General features: G+C 38.0%; 2 protein-coding genes across 2 annotated transcripts; both read right to left on the bottom strand.

Annotated features, from left to right (window-relative positions):
- Positions 1-1,589: 1,589 nt before the first annotated feature.
- LOC115981865 (large ribosomal RNA subunit accumulation protein YCED homolog 1, chloroplastic) lies at positions 1,590-16,666 on the bottom strand. The gene is made up of 3 exons (XM_031104278.1): positions 16,482-16,666; positions 8,128-8,887; positions 1,590-2,134 (listed from the first exon to the last, which is right to left on the bottom strand). The coding sequence occupies exons 2-3, from the start codon at positions 8,685-8,687 to the stop codon at positions 1,732-1,734; spliced, it is 963 nt and encodes a 320-aa protein (XP_030960138.1). The 5' UTR covers positions 8,688-8,887; positions 16,482-16,666; the 3' UTR covers positions 1,590-1,731.
- LOC115980941 lies at positions 8,840-10,722 on the bottom strand. The gene is made up of 3 exons (XM_031103132.1): positions 10,299-10,722; positions 9,586-10,100; positions 8,840-8,887 (listed from the first exon to the last, which is right to left on the bottom strand). The coding sequence occupies exons 1-3, from the start codon at positions 10,720-10,722 to the stop codon at positions 8,840-8,842; spliced, it is 987 nt and encodes a 328-aa protein (XP_030958992.1).
- Positions 16,667-16,856: the final 190 nt, after the last annotated feature.

The following is a 16,856-nucleotide window of genomic DNA, read 5'->3' as shown; positions in this document are numbered from 1 at the left end:
AATCTCTCTCTCTCTCTCTCTCTCTCTCTCTCTCTCTCTCTCTCTCTCTCTCTCTCTCTTTATTCCATACTAAGTTTTCCTCGTGTATTTGTTATAATTACAAAAATAGAGCCTATAATCTTTGTCTATAGATTTTTTTTATTGAGGGCTCTAACACATTTGTAACGATGGAATTTTTTCCACACATTAGTTTAGTGGAGGATTCGCTTTCACTAGACCCTTCTGATGAGGATCTGACCGACTTGATTGGGGTCTAGGATTTCTCAACCCGCCACTAACTAGAGAGATTGATTAAATTGGCATACCAAGCCTTCAATAGGTGGCGATCGATTCAATTGGCATCATAAAGGCGAAAATCCAATAAGATCTCACCAGACCCAACGGAAATCTCGTTGAATCTAGCTGAGATCTCACCAGATCTAGCAAATCTTGCCAAATATGGCTGGTACAGCAAGTTGGTTCAAGTTTTTTGAATTTTTGGGGGAGGAGACTCGCAACCAACCTGCCAATCATTAGAGTAGTCGGATCAGGCGACAGTTGACTCAGGTCCAGTTGGGTTTTTGGTTGGGTTGGACAACCCTAGGCTCAATTTTTTTTTTTTTTGGGGGGGGGGGGGTGGGGGACACATCTCCCAAGCCATAGTACAACGTAAGAATAAATGGTTCGCTTCCTTCTTGTGTTTTTTGTACATGGAATGTTAGAGGGAAAAACAAGCTAATGGGGCTAATCTGGACTGCAACTGCCAATCAGCAATTCATTGTGCATCATAAGTGAAACCCACACTTTATCACCTTTCAAAGAATACCCACTCCGTAATAATTAGATCTATCTTCTTTAAATTATCAACGGTCAAAATCCTCCTCAATGCAACACAGCACCCAAAAAAAGAAAGCCAAAATATCATTTGATCCCCATCAATTTGATCTTACATTTTGGTAGCAGTCAATTTGGTCTCTGTTATTTTTAATTTGTAGTCAATTTTTGTTAGTAAGTTGACAGTAAAGACCAAATTGTTACAAGTTGAAAATAACATAAACCAAATTATGTGCTACCAAAATGTACGTGAACTAAAATGGTCCAAAAAGAAAACATCCAGTGAAACATAAACTTTCCATTTGCTTTTGTCACAAAAAGTTCACACTCACCTCCCTCCTCAATTCAGAGTAACTCGTTACTTGGAAACCTTCATTTACTTGGAAACCTTTGTTTAGTGAAGCAAGACGCACCAGCGTTGGAGTAACTCAACATTCCCAGACCAAATCTTTGTTGCATACAGACGTTGAGATTGAATTTTATACATGCACACGAAATGGTTGGGAAAATATTTTGGGAGCATAGGATCCTACCCCAAGGAAGTTGGCTAGAGGATCAGCGAATATAGCAATTTGATGTGTACTTATGGACTCGATGTTATGAATGAATTTTGCAAAATCAGTTAAAATTTGTTTAGTGTTTCTTGCAAGACACTTTGCAAGATGGGGGGCTGCCAGTTACACAGCTTGAGCTTAACTGGAGGTTTAGCCTAAAGTTAAAAAGTCTAAATCTTGCTTGGTATAATCAGTACTCAACTACTGTTGGAAAGCTCAACATTCAAATAACAATATGGAATAAATACCCTGATCACTAATTTTTCACTAAAAATGTCGGGTAATACTTTACACCATATTATGTAAGAAGAAAACACGAGACAATAAATGAAGTTCTAATGGGACTCTATCATTTAATATGACATTATTTACGCTGCATGTGCTTTTTTAAATTTCCAAGAGGACCACTCTTCACTTTCTGTTTGTTACAATTACAACTACTAGTGTTTAAATTTGTACCACAGATAAGACACAAACCTTTGCATCTCGGATCACAAATTGCATTAATGGTAATTTCCACATGCAACATGTCCCTTATGTTCTTTGAAATGTCAATTTCTTTTTCCTCAGGAGGAAAATACAGCCAGTCATCCAAATCGATTGAGGCTTCATCATCTTCCTCTCCTTCCTCGCTTCCAGAAAATGTTTTGGCTTTTCCATCTCCAAAGATCACTCCCATGGTGATAATCTCCGGTTCTTTAATGGGTTCTTCAGTTAGTAATAGTGAGAAGTTGGAGAATACACACTCAGCAGCAGGCTCACCACACCTTCAACAAGAAATTAACAAAGAATCAAATTATATGAAACAGAAATAAATAAATGACAGCATCATAGATGCAAGTGGAATGGGCCCAAAAGGCAAATGCATGCAGATTTTGTTTTTAGGTGACCTAAAAAGTCATGTCAGACACTACATGAAAAGAAATCATTCCTTTTGTTTCTCAAAGCATTTGTTCATACCTTAAGATAGAGTTTCCAACTATCCAAATTCATAAAAGTTTAAGCAAGAAAAGCACTAGAGAAAGGATACAGAAGATTGAAATATTACCACTTCCTTTTTTTTTTCAAAAAATCCCAATATCTGTAGCACATTTGCAACAAAATATAAATATACACAATTCACTTTTTCTCATTTGTTCCTTTTTTTAACTTTCTTTCCGTTGCACTTTTTGCTTGTTTGGCAACAGATGGTCATTTTTCAAAAAAATACAAGTGCATCCATTCCATAGATTTTGTCACCTAGGCACCAAAGCACACAAGAACTCATGCATTGGTGGTTACAGTAGTAAGACCAAACCCAACTACAAAATTCAGCGCAGATTTCATTTGGTAGTTTGAATGATTCTTGATTTGGGATTTTATTTAGAACTGACCAGGTCAGTTCTGATATAGCCGTAAATGGTAAGTGCTCACATAACCCAAACCACCCTAAGAATTCACCACCATTGTATTTCACTGATAAAAAAATAATAAGAATACTGTGCTTTCACATTTCTAATATTGTGCCACAATTAATCTGCTCATAACTTTTAGCAATGATGTGATGTAACCTTTTAGGTTATTGTAATTTAAAAGGTAGGCATGCACATGCCTGATCTAAAATTCTAAAGTAGGGCAGCATGAATCACATTATTCTTTAGCATGTGGGGGAACTAAGTACTCACCAATTCAAGCATATGAACGCAGTGTCATAACCCCTTGGAATAAACCAAGTATCATAGTTGCAACCCACTTTGGGTCCAATATGTTTAATTATGCTGGCTTAGGCAGTTCTTATTCACCCTCAACAAAAAGTTATGACTGGAACAGCTCCCCCCCCCCCCCATCCTCTCTCTCTCCCTCCAGCACAGGCCCCTTTCATGGCACCAACATAAAATAAATAATTAAGTTGAAACAACTTGTGAAAAAACTAAATATGGTATCTTTGGCATGAAGAATAGCCTTCAAAGCCATATATGGCTGTTCCACAGCATTCATGGCAATGAATATACCAATTTCCTTTACAAAGAGGTCATAGATCAGTGTAAATGGAGTAAAAGAAAAGATAGGATTGCAGCTATTCGGAACTTGATGTTACAACTCCTAGATAATACATTTCAAAGAACATATTTTCACCTTGAGAATAATGAAAAAAAGGATGTAAAATCATGGACAAACCATATCAAGTATTTATGAATCTTATGAACTTCAATCATGTGATCCCTCATGTCAAAACTTCATGCAATTCGATCTGCATAGGTTCAGTTATCCTGTTTTTTTTTCTTTTCTTTTTCACTAACGAGGGTATTCAAAGCTCTTCAAGTACCTGACTATTATCCTGAATGGGTGTGGTATCCCCATCCCACAAATACTAGGAATAGGAAGGAATTCTTGGGGGGTGGCCTAAAATCCTAGCTAGAGATTTCAAATCCAAAACCTCATGGATCTCACGAAACTATAGGAACCACAAAGCCAAGCCCTTAGGGTTACTTATCCTAGTTTTAATTAGTTCTGTCTAACTCTCTCAGGTGGTTATGTATGAATTTCTTACTTTTTCTCTTAAAGGCACATATGAACTTACAGATTAAATACATCTGGTAGCTACTTTTGAAGATCGTGGATATGTTTGGGAGGAATGTCTTCATAAGACACTATAGTAATTCCGACAACATGCATGGCAATCAAGAGACTTTTTTCCCCTTCAACAATTGGTCAAACATCAAAGGCAGTGGCATAGATGATAAATCAAGAATTAATTGCCTTTCTAAAAATGTTTTAAGAAAAAACAAGTTGGAGCAAGATGTTTTGGTTATCTCCTAGATAACACATTCCCAAAAATTACATCTCAAAAAATGGGGAAAGAAAAGTGATTATCTATGCCTTGACTTTATAATTTGTTGTTTCGGTAAAAAGGTGTTTAGGGTATTTGTTAAGTTAATTACCCTAACACATAAATATTATTTATATATAGGGTGATTACAATAATATTACTCTGTTGCTCCTAGCTTAATACTCACACATAACAGTCCCCCTCAAGCTGGGATGTATATATCATCAATCCTAGCTTGTTACATAATAAATCCAAACTTGTTTTACATAAAGCTTTGGTAAACCTGTAGAAGTATATGAGGTAAGATATTACACCACTTTTTACTCTCTCCCAAACAATGTGAAAATCTATTTCTATATGCTTAGTTCGCTCATGGAACACAAGATTGGAGGCAATGTGAATTGCTACTTGATTGTGGCAATACATAGACAGGCATCTTCACATCAGACTTTAATTCCTCAAGTAAATGCTTAATCCGCATAAGCTCGCATGATGTGTGTATCATGCTTCTATACTCAGCCTCTGCACTGGATTTGAAAATAATATTTTGTTTCTTACTTTTCCAAGTAATAAAGTTTCCTCCGAGAAAAGTGCAATATCTAGTAATGGATCTTTTGTCTAAGGGTTCGTTTGGTTGAAGAGATAGAAAAGTGGAAGGATAGAAAATGGAAAAGGAGTGAAAAAGTGTGAGGATAAAATAGATTTTAGTTTCCTCTATGTGTTTAGTTGAGAGGATGGAAAAATGGAGTGGAAAACTCTTTTGTTTGATTGAAAAGAAAAGTGAAAGGATAAAAAATATAGTTTGTATAAATTTACTCCATTGTCCCTATTACATAATATAAGAAATAATTTTTTTATAATCATCAAATAATATATATATATATATATATATTATTAAAGGTGAAAGCCACCATTTGATTAAAAAAAAAAAAAAAGCCACCATTGATTAAAACAAAACAAAACAAACCCCACTTTTTGATTAAAAAGACATGTTGACAAAATAGGGGGAAAAATTCCAACGTTTAAATCAGTGTTGGTAAAAGCGAGGAGCGCACTTAAGCACAAAGGCCTCTTGGAACCTAGGCGCAAAGCACAAAGCGCAAGCGCGCACCTGATTGAAGTGAAGCGCAAATTTTTAAAAAATAATTTTAAAATTTTAAAATTTATTATTAATGAGAAATGCAACAATCAAATGATCAAATTATCTTATAAATTGAAATAAAACTTTTTATATAATTCATATAACATTTAGATATGCCCTACTTTTGCAATTTTAACACAAGAATTGCAAGTCAAGTCATTTTATTTTTTTGGATAAGCTAGATATGTCAATACTTCCATGTAATATCCTTTCCTAAATCTCCTATATCTATAATGCCCTATGACTAATTAGTAATATTAGTTAATAATTTAATTAGTTAATAATTTAATCACTTAATGACTATAACTCTAGAAGAATTAGTTTGCTATGTTCAAATTCAACCACTAAAGTAACTAAACAATTACCACATATATTATATCATACTTTTTTTTTTTCATGAATGAGCTAAGAATATGAGGACATTGCAACATGGTAATTGGTACCAAGGAGCTAGGTGGGTTACTGTTTCAAGGAGAAAAAATAAAAACAGAGAAGATCTAGGAGGTTGTGGTTTGGGTTTTAGGACAAGTTATACACAAAATATTTTTTTTGATAAGTGATTTACACTAAAAATATACAAAATCAATGGTTTATATCAATAATGTCAAGATCCTATAGCTTTAATTCAGTTTTGATTTTTTTTTCTTGAAAAATATAAAAAAGCTCCAAAGAGCGCGCTTTGAGCTTTTTGAAAAAGCGCAAAAAAGCGCGCCTAAAGCGTGCTTCTTTGAATGAGCTTAGCTTTTGAGGCAAAAAGCGCTGGAGCCTTAGGGCTTCGAGCTTTGAGCTTAAGTGCGCTTAAAGCGCGCTTTTAACAACACTGGTTTAAATCGAAAAAAAAAAAAACCCACTGAATTGACACACTACTTGATTCAAAAAAAAAAAAAAAAAAAGACATTAACGTGGAGGGAAGAGGATAGTTTTGGTATTTTCTCAATACCCTTCTCCTTCCCTATTTTCTCTTCCCAAATTGGAGATATAGATTTTGGTGGGCCTGGGGAGAAGAAACCTAAGCCCCACCAAAATCCCTCCCCCCTTCCCCTCTCAACCAAACAACCCTCACCTATTTTCTCTCTTATTTTCCTCTCCCCGTTTTCCATCCTCCCTAAAATCACCCCAACCAAACAGGGCTTAAAGATGATCCGACCCTATCTGAATCCCTAAATGCTTCTACCCATAAGTGACCATTAGTTTTATACAAAAGACCAATGCCTGGATGTGCTTTAAGATACCTCACCATCCAAATAATTGCATCTCAATGTGGAAGACGCAGAGCTACCATGTTTTGTCTCACAACACTAATTGCAAATGATATATCTAAGCAAAGCAAGTGATTGTGAGATAATTCAATTTGCCAACCAGACAACAATATCTGTCAAGATTAGATGATAGCTCCCCTTGATCCACATACAATTCACCATTAGATCCATAGAGTTCCTACTGGTTTAGATCCTAATAAGCCAATTTCTTTCAAAATATCCAACACATACTTTCTTTGTGATAAAATGATGCCTTCTTTAGATCATGCAACCTCAATACCCAAACAGAGGATTGAGTCACTAACAAACCAAAGACACAAGAGGATCAAGTTAAATTACATCAAATCAAATCGGCACCCAAGAGTGGAGATCCGGCGGCACACAAGGGTTGGGGTTACAGCAAGAAGCTCCATTGGGCTGCCATGCATCGCTGGATAAAAACCAACTAGACTCGGGAGTGAATCGCAAACAAGCTACAGCAGCACAATGTCGCGATGACCACGAACAGTCACCAGTGCTAGTCAACTCCTCCAGCCAGGGAATCGTGGTTGGTGATGGACAACAATGAGAGTTGAGTGAACGACGAGAAACAACGGCAGTTGTGGTCGCTGGAGACTAAAGTTTGGTGGGCTGTGGTCACCGGGGTCACTAGCACAAAATAGGCTATGATACCATGTTGTTCCAATAAAAAAGTGTTTATGGTATTTGTTAAGTTAATTTTACCCTAACACATAAATATTAGTATTTATAACTAGAGTGATTACAATAATATTACTCTTTTTCCCCTAGCTTAATGCTCACTCATAACATAATTCTTCCATTACAGATCAAATCTGACAGAATTTCCTGAAACACTATATGGAATTTTAAATTACATTTTAAGCAAAAGTGATTCCAGAGAATATGTGCCTTGGATAGGTATGTCAGAAAAAGAAAAGAAATATAGACGTCAGCTGGAAATCATCTCTTGATTTTGAAGACACCCAATATACATATTGGTTTAGGCTTCATAAGATTAGAATGCCAACAGTAAGAAAATTATCATTTAAACTTTTGTTGAGAATTCATCAAAAAGCAAACCTTCACTTGCAGATATTACAGATATGATTACATAGACGTATTCCAAAAAAATATGAGATATTATATCAAAAGAACAAATTACTGGTTTTATGGACATAGTATTCCTAGTCTCTTAATCATCCAAAACTTCATTTTATGATTACCAGAAGATAGAAATAAAACAAAGCTCAGTAGTCAAGCAATGAGAGTTACTGAAGCAGAAAACAGGTAAGTAATTCAAGACATCTCTAGAGTATGTTTTAGAGCAACACATAAAATATGCAATGAAACAACCAGTAAGCCTAGTAGGTACATAAATGTATTTCAGAACATGACCAATTTAATCATGTCGATCAGAAACAGAGAGAAATAGAGTTTATTTAATGGGAACACATTAGAGTGAAATATAAAAGAAAAAGATCTCAATATAAGATGGCAAACATGTACAATGAACCACTGAGATAAGCAATTGAATTTAATAGATTAGAATACCTATTGCAGCCAAGAGTAAGGACAGTTTTAATGATCCCATCAAGCCTCAACTTTTGCTTCTTCCTTGATATGTCAATGGAGATCAGAACAGGTGTTCCATCTGGATAATCTTTTACAGCTTTTGTAACCCGTAAACCCATAACTGAAGCCCTAGACTTGGAGATTTTAGTCGAATGCTCTCCTAATCCAAGCCTCTCTAAGGTTGTGCAGTACTCCACATGCCAAATCGGGTTTCTCTTGTAAATAACTGCCCCTTCCCATGGTGACCCCATGTCTTCAATCCCTTCTAGCCCTTGGTCCCCCCAATCAAAAGATACAGATTTTTCTTCAGTTGACTGATTATTAGTATTTATGCAATCTCTTGTGGAAGACATTAAAGTACCATGTGGTTTCCCTCTGACAAATGAATGTCTGTTTTCAGTGAAACTCCATAGAACTTTGTAATGAACAAGGGGGAAGCATGGATTTAGAGAAGAATCTCCCTTGGATTTCAAACTATAAATCTTCAGGCGGTAGCAACAAGAGGGAAGTACAGACATGGAGGGGAGTCTAAGTGACATTTAGTTATGATATCTTGGTATGGGAAAATTTTTGGAATATAAGAGTTTATAAGGCTTTCAGATAATTGGCCATAGTGTCAAATTCTGGATGTAAGGATAGTTGGGACCAGTAGCAATGTGGCTATATAGTTATGGTTGATGTGGCTATATGGTTATGGTTGAGTGAGGAAACTCAGCAAGGGAATAGCAGCAACCAAATTCTGCAAGACCATTGAAAGCAGTTCAGACAAAACAATTGAAGATGTATTATATTGCAAAATTAAAGTTTTTTTTTGATAAGTAATAAGATATATTGATAAAAAGGAACACCCAAGTGCACCGGAAGTGAACAAGGGAGAGGAAATCAAATACAAAAATTGCAAGAGTCTAGGAAAACAATAATAGAAGGGAAAGATTTATTTTGCAAAGCAAACAACCAATCCCTTAAAGTTCTAAAAAAGAGAAGCTTGAGGTCCGGAATAGATCTCTCAGAATCTTCAAAACATCTACTATTCCTCTCCCTCCAAAGGCACCACAATAAGCAATGAGGAATGATAGACCAAATAAAACCATTTCGATGACGACCAAAGCTGCCTTGCCAACAACGCAGCAGCCCCAAAACAGAGTGTGGCATAACCCAAGAAACTCCAAAAAGACCCAAAACCATAGACCATAGATCCGAAACAAAAGGACAATGAAGGAATAGATGGTCAATCGATTCACCATTTCTCTTACACATGTAGCACCAATCCAAAATCCATACCTTCCTTTTACATAAATTATCAATCGTCAAGCATTTCCCTAAGGCAACAGTCCAAACAAAGAAAGCAACTCTAGAGGGAATCTTCTGCTTCCAAATACTTTTCCAAGGAAAACCAAAAAAGGCGGAGCCAGCTAAAATTCTATAATAATCACTAACCAAGAAACCCTTAACTTTGCTAGGAATCCAACACATTTTATCCTCACCTAGCCCCCTTATAGAAGAACCATAAATGGTTTCCAAGAAATCAGACATAGCCTCTAGATCCCGAGCATGCACACCCCTAACGAATCTCACATCCCAAAAGCGGACACCATTGGTGGACATCATAAGCTCAGCCACACTGGCATCCTTATTCTTGCAAAATCTGAACAAGTCCGAATATCTAACAGCAAGAGAAGTCTCTCCACACCACCAATCCTGCCAAAACTTCACTCTAGACCCATCACCAATATCATATAGAATATGGTGAGAGAAGGAAGGCCATCCCTGATGGATATTTTTCCATAAACCAACACCATAAGGGCCAATCACAGCTCTGGTACACCAGCCCCCCCACATACATCCATATTTTATCTCTATCACTTGCCTCCAAAGGGCATCTTCCTCAATCCCGAATCTCCAAAGCCACTTCCCAAGCAAAGCTTCATTGAAGAGTCTAATCTTCCTTATCCCTAAGCCACCCGAAGAAATAGGAGAATAAACAGTAGCCCATTTAACCAAATGAATTTTAGAATCATCTCCAAAACTGCCCCATAAGAAATTCCGTTGGAGCCTCTCAATTCAGTTAGCCACACTAGCAGGAATAGGAAATAGAGATAGAAAATAAGTGGGTAAATTAGAAAGGGTGCTTTTGATTAGGGTGACTCTACCTCCCTTGGATAAATATAAGCGTTTCCAACCCGCCAATCTCCTCTCCATTTTCTCCAGAATTGGATTCCAAATAGTCTTATCCTTGAATTTAGCACCCAAAGGAAGACCAAGATATTTCATTGGGAGAGAGCCCTGCTTGCAGCCAAGAACAACCAAGAAAAGGTCTATATGATTGACTACCCCAACTGGAACCAATTCTGACTTGCCTAGGTTAATCTTTAGGCTTGACACCGCCTCAAACCAGATAAGAATCATACGAAGAATCAAAATTTGATCTAAATCAGCCTCACAAAAGATTAGAGTGTCATCCGCAAAAAGGAGATGAGACACCGCCTTGGATCTTCCCTCCAAGTTACCCACACTGAAACCCGACATGCGACCTTCATGAACAGCTTTATCTAACATTCTTCCAAGAGCTTCCATCACCAAGACAAACAACAAAGGAGACAACGGATCACCTTGCCTCAAGCCTCAAGTGCTACCAAAGAATCCACAAGGAGAGCCATTAATCAAGATGGAGAAACGGACAGTGGATAGACAAAAGAGGATCCATTGTCTCCATTTGGCAGAAAAACCACTTCTTTCTAACATCTGCAGCAGAAAATTCCAGTTTACATGGTCAAAGGCCTTCTCAACATCCAACTTACAAATCAGTCCTGGCATCCCAAGCTTCAATCTACTGTCAAGACATTCATTAGCAATAAGAACAGGGTCAAGGATCTGTCTGTCCCTCACAAAAGCATTCTGAGAAGCTGAGATTAAATCCCCCATCACCGAGCGGAGACGATTAGCCAAGACTTTAGCAATAATTTTATAAACCCCTCCAACCAAACTAATGGGCCGAAAATCTCCAATCTCATTAGCCGCATGTTTTTTAGGAATGAGAGTAATAAAAGTTGCATTTAAACTTTTCTCAAACTAACCAATGGCATAAAAATGATGAAAAACAGCCATGAAATCAGGCTTAACAATCCCCCAGCAAGCTTGGAAAAAAGCCATAGGAAAACCATCTGGACCAGGGGATTTATCAACATGAAAACTTTGAATAACATCAAAAATTTCTACCTCTTCAAAAGGCCTCTCTAACCAATCCGCATTCTCACCAGATATCATTGGAAAAACCAACGAATCCGGAAACGGCCGCTCAACCTGCTGCTCAGAGTATAGATTCATGAAGGAAAGAGTAATGTAGTCTGCAATTATACCCTGATCCGAAGACAAGGTACCATTAACTATTAGGCTTTCAATACCATTATTTTTTCTGTTAGAATTAGCCATTCTATGAAAGAATTTGGTATTGGCATCCCCTTCCTTCAAATGCAACACCCTAGACTTTTGCCTCCAACTAGTCTCTTCCATAAGAGTCAACTTTTCAATATCTGTACGAAGATTAGTTTGAGCTAACTTCTCCTCAACAGATAAACTATAAGTCTCCGCTTTAGCATCCAAACCATTCAGTTTGTTCCAAAGGTCTTGTTTCTTAAAAGTGACATTGCCAAACTCGGTCTCATTCCACTTTTTTAAATCCAACTTCAAGGCAGCCAACTTCTTAGCAAGAATAAAACTTGGGGTTCCTTGGAACAAGTAGGATGCCCACCACATCTTCACTTTGTCGACAAAATTATCCACCCTCAACCACTTTCAAAACGGAAAGGAATTTTTCCTCTTCGCTGCCTCCCACCCTCCAACAATATAGGAAAGTGGTCAGAAAGAACTCTAGACATCCTTTTTTGGGTGAACTGAGTGAAGTGATCAGCCAAAGTAGGGGAGAAAAGGAACCGGTCTAGCCGAGAAGCGGAGGAAGAATTGGACCAGGTATAAAGGCCCCCTTCCATATTAATATCCATCAACCCATGCAAAGAAACAAAATCAGAAAATCCAAACATAGCCCTAGAGAAGCTAGCAGCCCCCAAACGCTCTGAAGGGAAACGGATAATATTAAAGTCCCCTCCTAGACACCAAGGCAAATCCCACCAAGTGATCAACCCGGTTAGTTCCTCCCACATCAACTTACGCCTATTGTTCAAATTTGGCCCATAAACGCCTGAAAAAGCCCACTCAAATTGGTCGCCAACATTTTTAAACTTGCAAGAAACCGAAAAATGCCCCACCGCTTCCTCCACCTTTTCCACAACTCGACTATCCCACATCAATAAAATTCCTCCAGAAGCACCATCTGAGCCCAAGTACAACCAATCTACATATGGACAACTCCATATACTTCAAACAATACCTCTCGTAATCCATTCTAGTTTGGTCTCTTGCAAACACACAATATCCACCTTTCAGGATCGCAACAAGTTGCGAATCTGAAGCCTCTTGCCAACTTCATTCAGACCTCTGACATTCCAAGAAAAAAGCTTCAAATACATTGATCAATGGAAAGAACCCGATTCCTATTAATACCACAACGCCTAGCAGATGAAGAGCCATAATTTATGGAACTAAACAACCCTTTCAACTCTCTTAAACCTTTCACCCCCGAACCTTTTGAACCACATGATTTCTTATTCACCTCAGCCCTTTGAAATAATTCAGCTTCAACAGCCAGTAAAAATTCTGTTGCTTGATCTTCTAAACCCTCAAGGGACGTGCCAAGGAAGCTATGAAAATTATTGAATCTCTTTTGAAACCAATCGGAATGAAGTTCTTGATTCTGTGAAGTATCCATACTCACCACACTTTCCTCATCTACAAGAGATTGTTCTGCCATGGCTGAAGGTAGAGAAAAAGCAATTGGCTCAACAACTAGGGGCTGATCAGCTTCCTCTGAGTAGGAATCCAAAGCCCCATCCTCCACCAAAACCTCATCCTCTTCGAAAAGAGCCGATGACACATTCGTGACGTCAGGAGATTCCAAATTAACTAAGGCCAGCTGTTGTTGCATTTCCAAAACATCTGTAGCTTCACACCGAGGCAAAGCGATCTGAAGCGAAACTGCAACCCTCCTCCCATCGCGTAATTCAAGAACCCACTGCTCCGAGTCCCCCCATTTCTTGACTATATTACCGGAATGCTCCTGGAGAGACAGTCGGAGGTCACGCAGTAAGCTCTCTTCGCCATCTGAGGTGCATTCCGCCCCATTCATGGCCTCCTCGGACTCGTCGGAGCCGAGAAGCTCAGAGTCGACTACGTCGGAGCCGAGAAGCTCAAAGTCGACTACATCGGAGCCTTGGAACAAGTCAGTCGACGCCGCTAACTCAAAGCAGGCTTCAACGATCTTGTCGGAGTTGAGGGGTTGAGCAGTGGCGACATCGGAGATGTCGGAGAGCATCGACAACATCAGAGGCTTAGACGATGAGCGCGAAGAAGTCTGGTTGGGTCTCTCGCATAGACTCGACATCCCTGCTTTTTGGGTCACTCGCATCAGAGAAAATCTGGTGGTCTTTTCTTTTCTTTTGGGTTGCCAGATCATAGAGGGCTTGGGCTTAAGTTTGAGGGGCTGGGGTGGGTTAAGTGGGGAGGCTTCAGCAAGATCATTGGGCCTAAAAATATCTTGCGTGGGTCCAGCACCAGAACAGCCCACTTCCTTAATATTGGAGCACTTAATATCCCACTTGCCATTCAGCCCACGCACCAAACATAGAGAAACTTCTAGGGACAGAGGAGAATCAGCACCATTAAGAGTGTCGTCCTTTATTTCAAGCATGACTTCAGCCTCAGGAACCATGCTTACCTGCCCAGCACCCCTTTCACGCAGATCCTGATTCTGAGTCTTCTGCCTGCTCAAGGTAGACTTGATAGATTGATATGATTTGATTGAATTTTGAATTTTGGGCATTGCAAGCTTTCCTGAACTGCTTCCTCCATTGGTTTTCCGACGACCATCCACCGCTGCCGACAGAAAGGATTTTTGATTTCTAAACTTCTGCACTGTCAGGAACATGGCAGATTGAGATGGCGATTTAACACCAAGAGTGTCAGGAGCAATAGCCTTACGAAGATGAAAGCCAAAACCTCTCCACCCACAACCCAGCTTTCCTTCCGGTACAATGATGAGGCCCTTCCGACGACCACGAAGAAGTTCAGAGATCATAAGAAAGCTTCCATGCACATTGAATCCCAGTTGCAAAATAAAAACCTTACTACCATCCCTGAAGGTTCTAGCAAAATTTTCAGGACGAGTATTTGACAAGAGATCCTCAACATAAGATAGCAGACGTAAAGCACTATCTTTTCCCATGAAAACCGACCGGAGAGAATCCTTATATCTTTCAAATATACGTAAAGAGTAGAAAGTACCTCCCTCCTCTACTGAAAATTCAAACGTTTTGGATTCGACAAAAAAGAAAATGGAACCACCCATGAAAACCAAGGACACGAACAGACCAGAGAATTATGTGACTAATCTGAGCTAGCCAGGCCTCACACACCCTAGTGCCAAATTCCCAAACTAATCACCTATTCCACTATAGGACACCATTACATAAAACTGATTTGATATCAATAGGGGCAATAATCTGTACTGATTCTTATACTGGGAATTCTATGTTGACAATGAATGCTTGGCTACATGTCAGAGTGTAGCATAATTGCATATATCTAAGCAACACCTTTATATTGCAAAATTAAAGTACATGCTACAAAATATAGAAACATTAGAATACTTCTAACTTGAAGAAGAAAAAAAAATTAAGTTAATAAGGGACAATTTTGGTGTTCTTGGAAGAAAATGCATGTGAGGAGAAAGTACCGTGACATAACCACATGCAATAAAAGATCGCCTAACAAAATGGATATTTTTAAAACCATGCACCATATCAGTCAAGAATCAACTGAATATTATTAAAGACAAATGAAAATGAATGGTACTTGATATAGTTAACATCTCACTGGCATTCTATATAGCATGTCATAAAAAATTCTATATAGCATGTCATAGTGTAATCCATTAGAAACTCAAACATTAATCCAATTTATCTCAATTAGAGCAGCAAAGATTGGTAATAGATGAGAAAAGATTCTTATACCTGTATTCTGGGGAAATAAAACCTCCCTCAAACGAAGAGATTTTTTGGAATTCAGAAGCAGTATAATCAATAAATTACTAACAGGTCACCATATTCCTCTTTCTTGCTTTCTTTTCCTTAAGTTTTTTCAACTATTTAAGTTTTCCCTCTTACGGGTTCACTGGAATACACAATGCAGTTATCCAATTCATCTCAATTAAAGCAGCAAAGAGAGCCGACAAAACTTAGAAAGAGTGGACAGGATTTTACTAGGGTGAGTAAAACAAGGCTAGAAAGGGCTGTTGATTTGACTTTTTCTTTTTCTTTTTTAATAGGTAGATAAAGGTGGGAGGGGAAGTTGGGGTTCGAATCACAAACATGAGGCACCACAAAGAATACCATCATTGCTTAACTTCACTTGAACTTCAAATTTTTTTTTTTCATTTTTTGATAATTCAATAGTTACAATAAAGAGGGAAGGAGGATTTAAACCCTAGCTCTCCATATAAAGGAGAGCAGGTAATGCCGCTGAGCTACAAGGCTCTTGGCAGTTGGCACTATTGATCTGACTTGAGTCTCGACAAAGCAAATAATTGGGTTTATAAGGGCTTTCAGTCCAAGTAAATTGGGCCAATAATGCCAACAAAGATTGATGGCTCTAGAGAACAATTCATTGATAATGTCCATTCGGGCTTAATAGAATGTGAGAATTAAGAACAACTTTTTTTTCATTGACATTATAGTACAATAGGGAATTACAGTAATGAAGTTGTTTTAGTAGAAACTGAATTTGCTATGAACTCATAAAACTTGGGTTTATAAATGTTAACCAACCATTCAACTATTCACAATGATGTGCCTGCCATGCTGCCTATTAAGTCCGTGCATGTAGTTTGTAGCAATCTTATTGTAAGTTTTAGAAAGTGGATAGATGGTGGCCAAATGTGATTATAACTTGATAACATTGACCATAAGCTAATTAAGTGCATTGAATTTCTAGGTCAGGCATTTCCGCAAACACTTTGCGTACAGATAATTCGACAAGATAAACTTAGGCATGACCCATTATTTTATGGGTCATGAGTGAACTTAGACTAAATTTGGCGGATATGGGTTTTGATTTTCAGACACAATAACTTAGAAAAAAATAAATGACATGTAGAATCATCAAAACTATATTAGTTATTATCAATCAAAAGTCATTAGGATGGAAAGGAAGCTGGGGGTACTTACCGTGCGAATAATATTTTCTCTACGAGTAGAAACAGTATAAAATAAAATATGTGAGAGAGAGAGAGAGAGAGATGAGGTCTGTGTGTGTGGCCTGTTGATGTGTAAAGAAGATAAAGATAAGCTGCTCAGAGGAATGTCATCTGGGTGCTTCCCAGCCACAATATAACAGTAATGAAACTTCGTTGGGCCAAATAGCACAAATTTAGCTAAACCTAAGGCCCTTTGGTAGAGGATTTAAGGGTCCGTTTGGATTGAGTTTATTGTTGTTGAAACTGAAAACACTGTAACAAAATAATTTTTAAATGTATAAATACTACCGTGGAATCTATTTTTAATATTTTTTAATATATAAACAGTATCAACACAGTATGTGAA

The sequence above is a fragment of the Quercus lobata genome, chromosome 3 (genome assembly GCF_001633185.2).
Source record: "Quercus lobata isolate SW786 chromosome 3, ValleyOak3.0 Primary Assembly, whole genome shotgun sequence".
In the NCBI taxonomy this organism is placed as follows: domain Eukaryota; kingdom Viridiplantae; phylum Streptophyta; class Magnoliopsida; order Fagales; family Fagaceae; genus Quercus; species Quercus lobata.
Note: the sequence above shows the minus strand (reverse complement) of the source record. Positions and strands in the feature narration are given on the sequence as shown.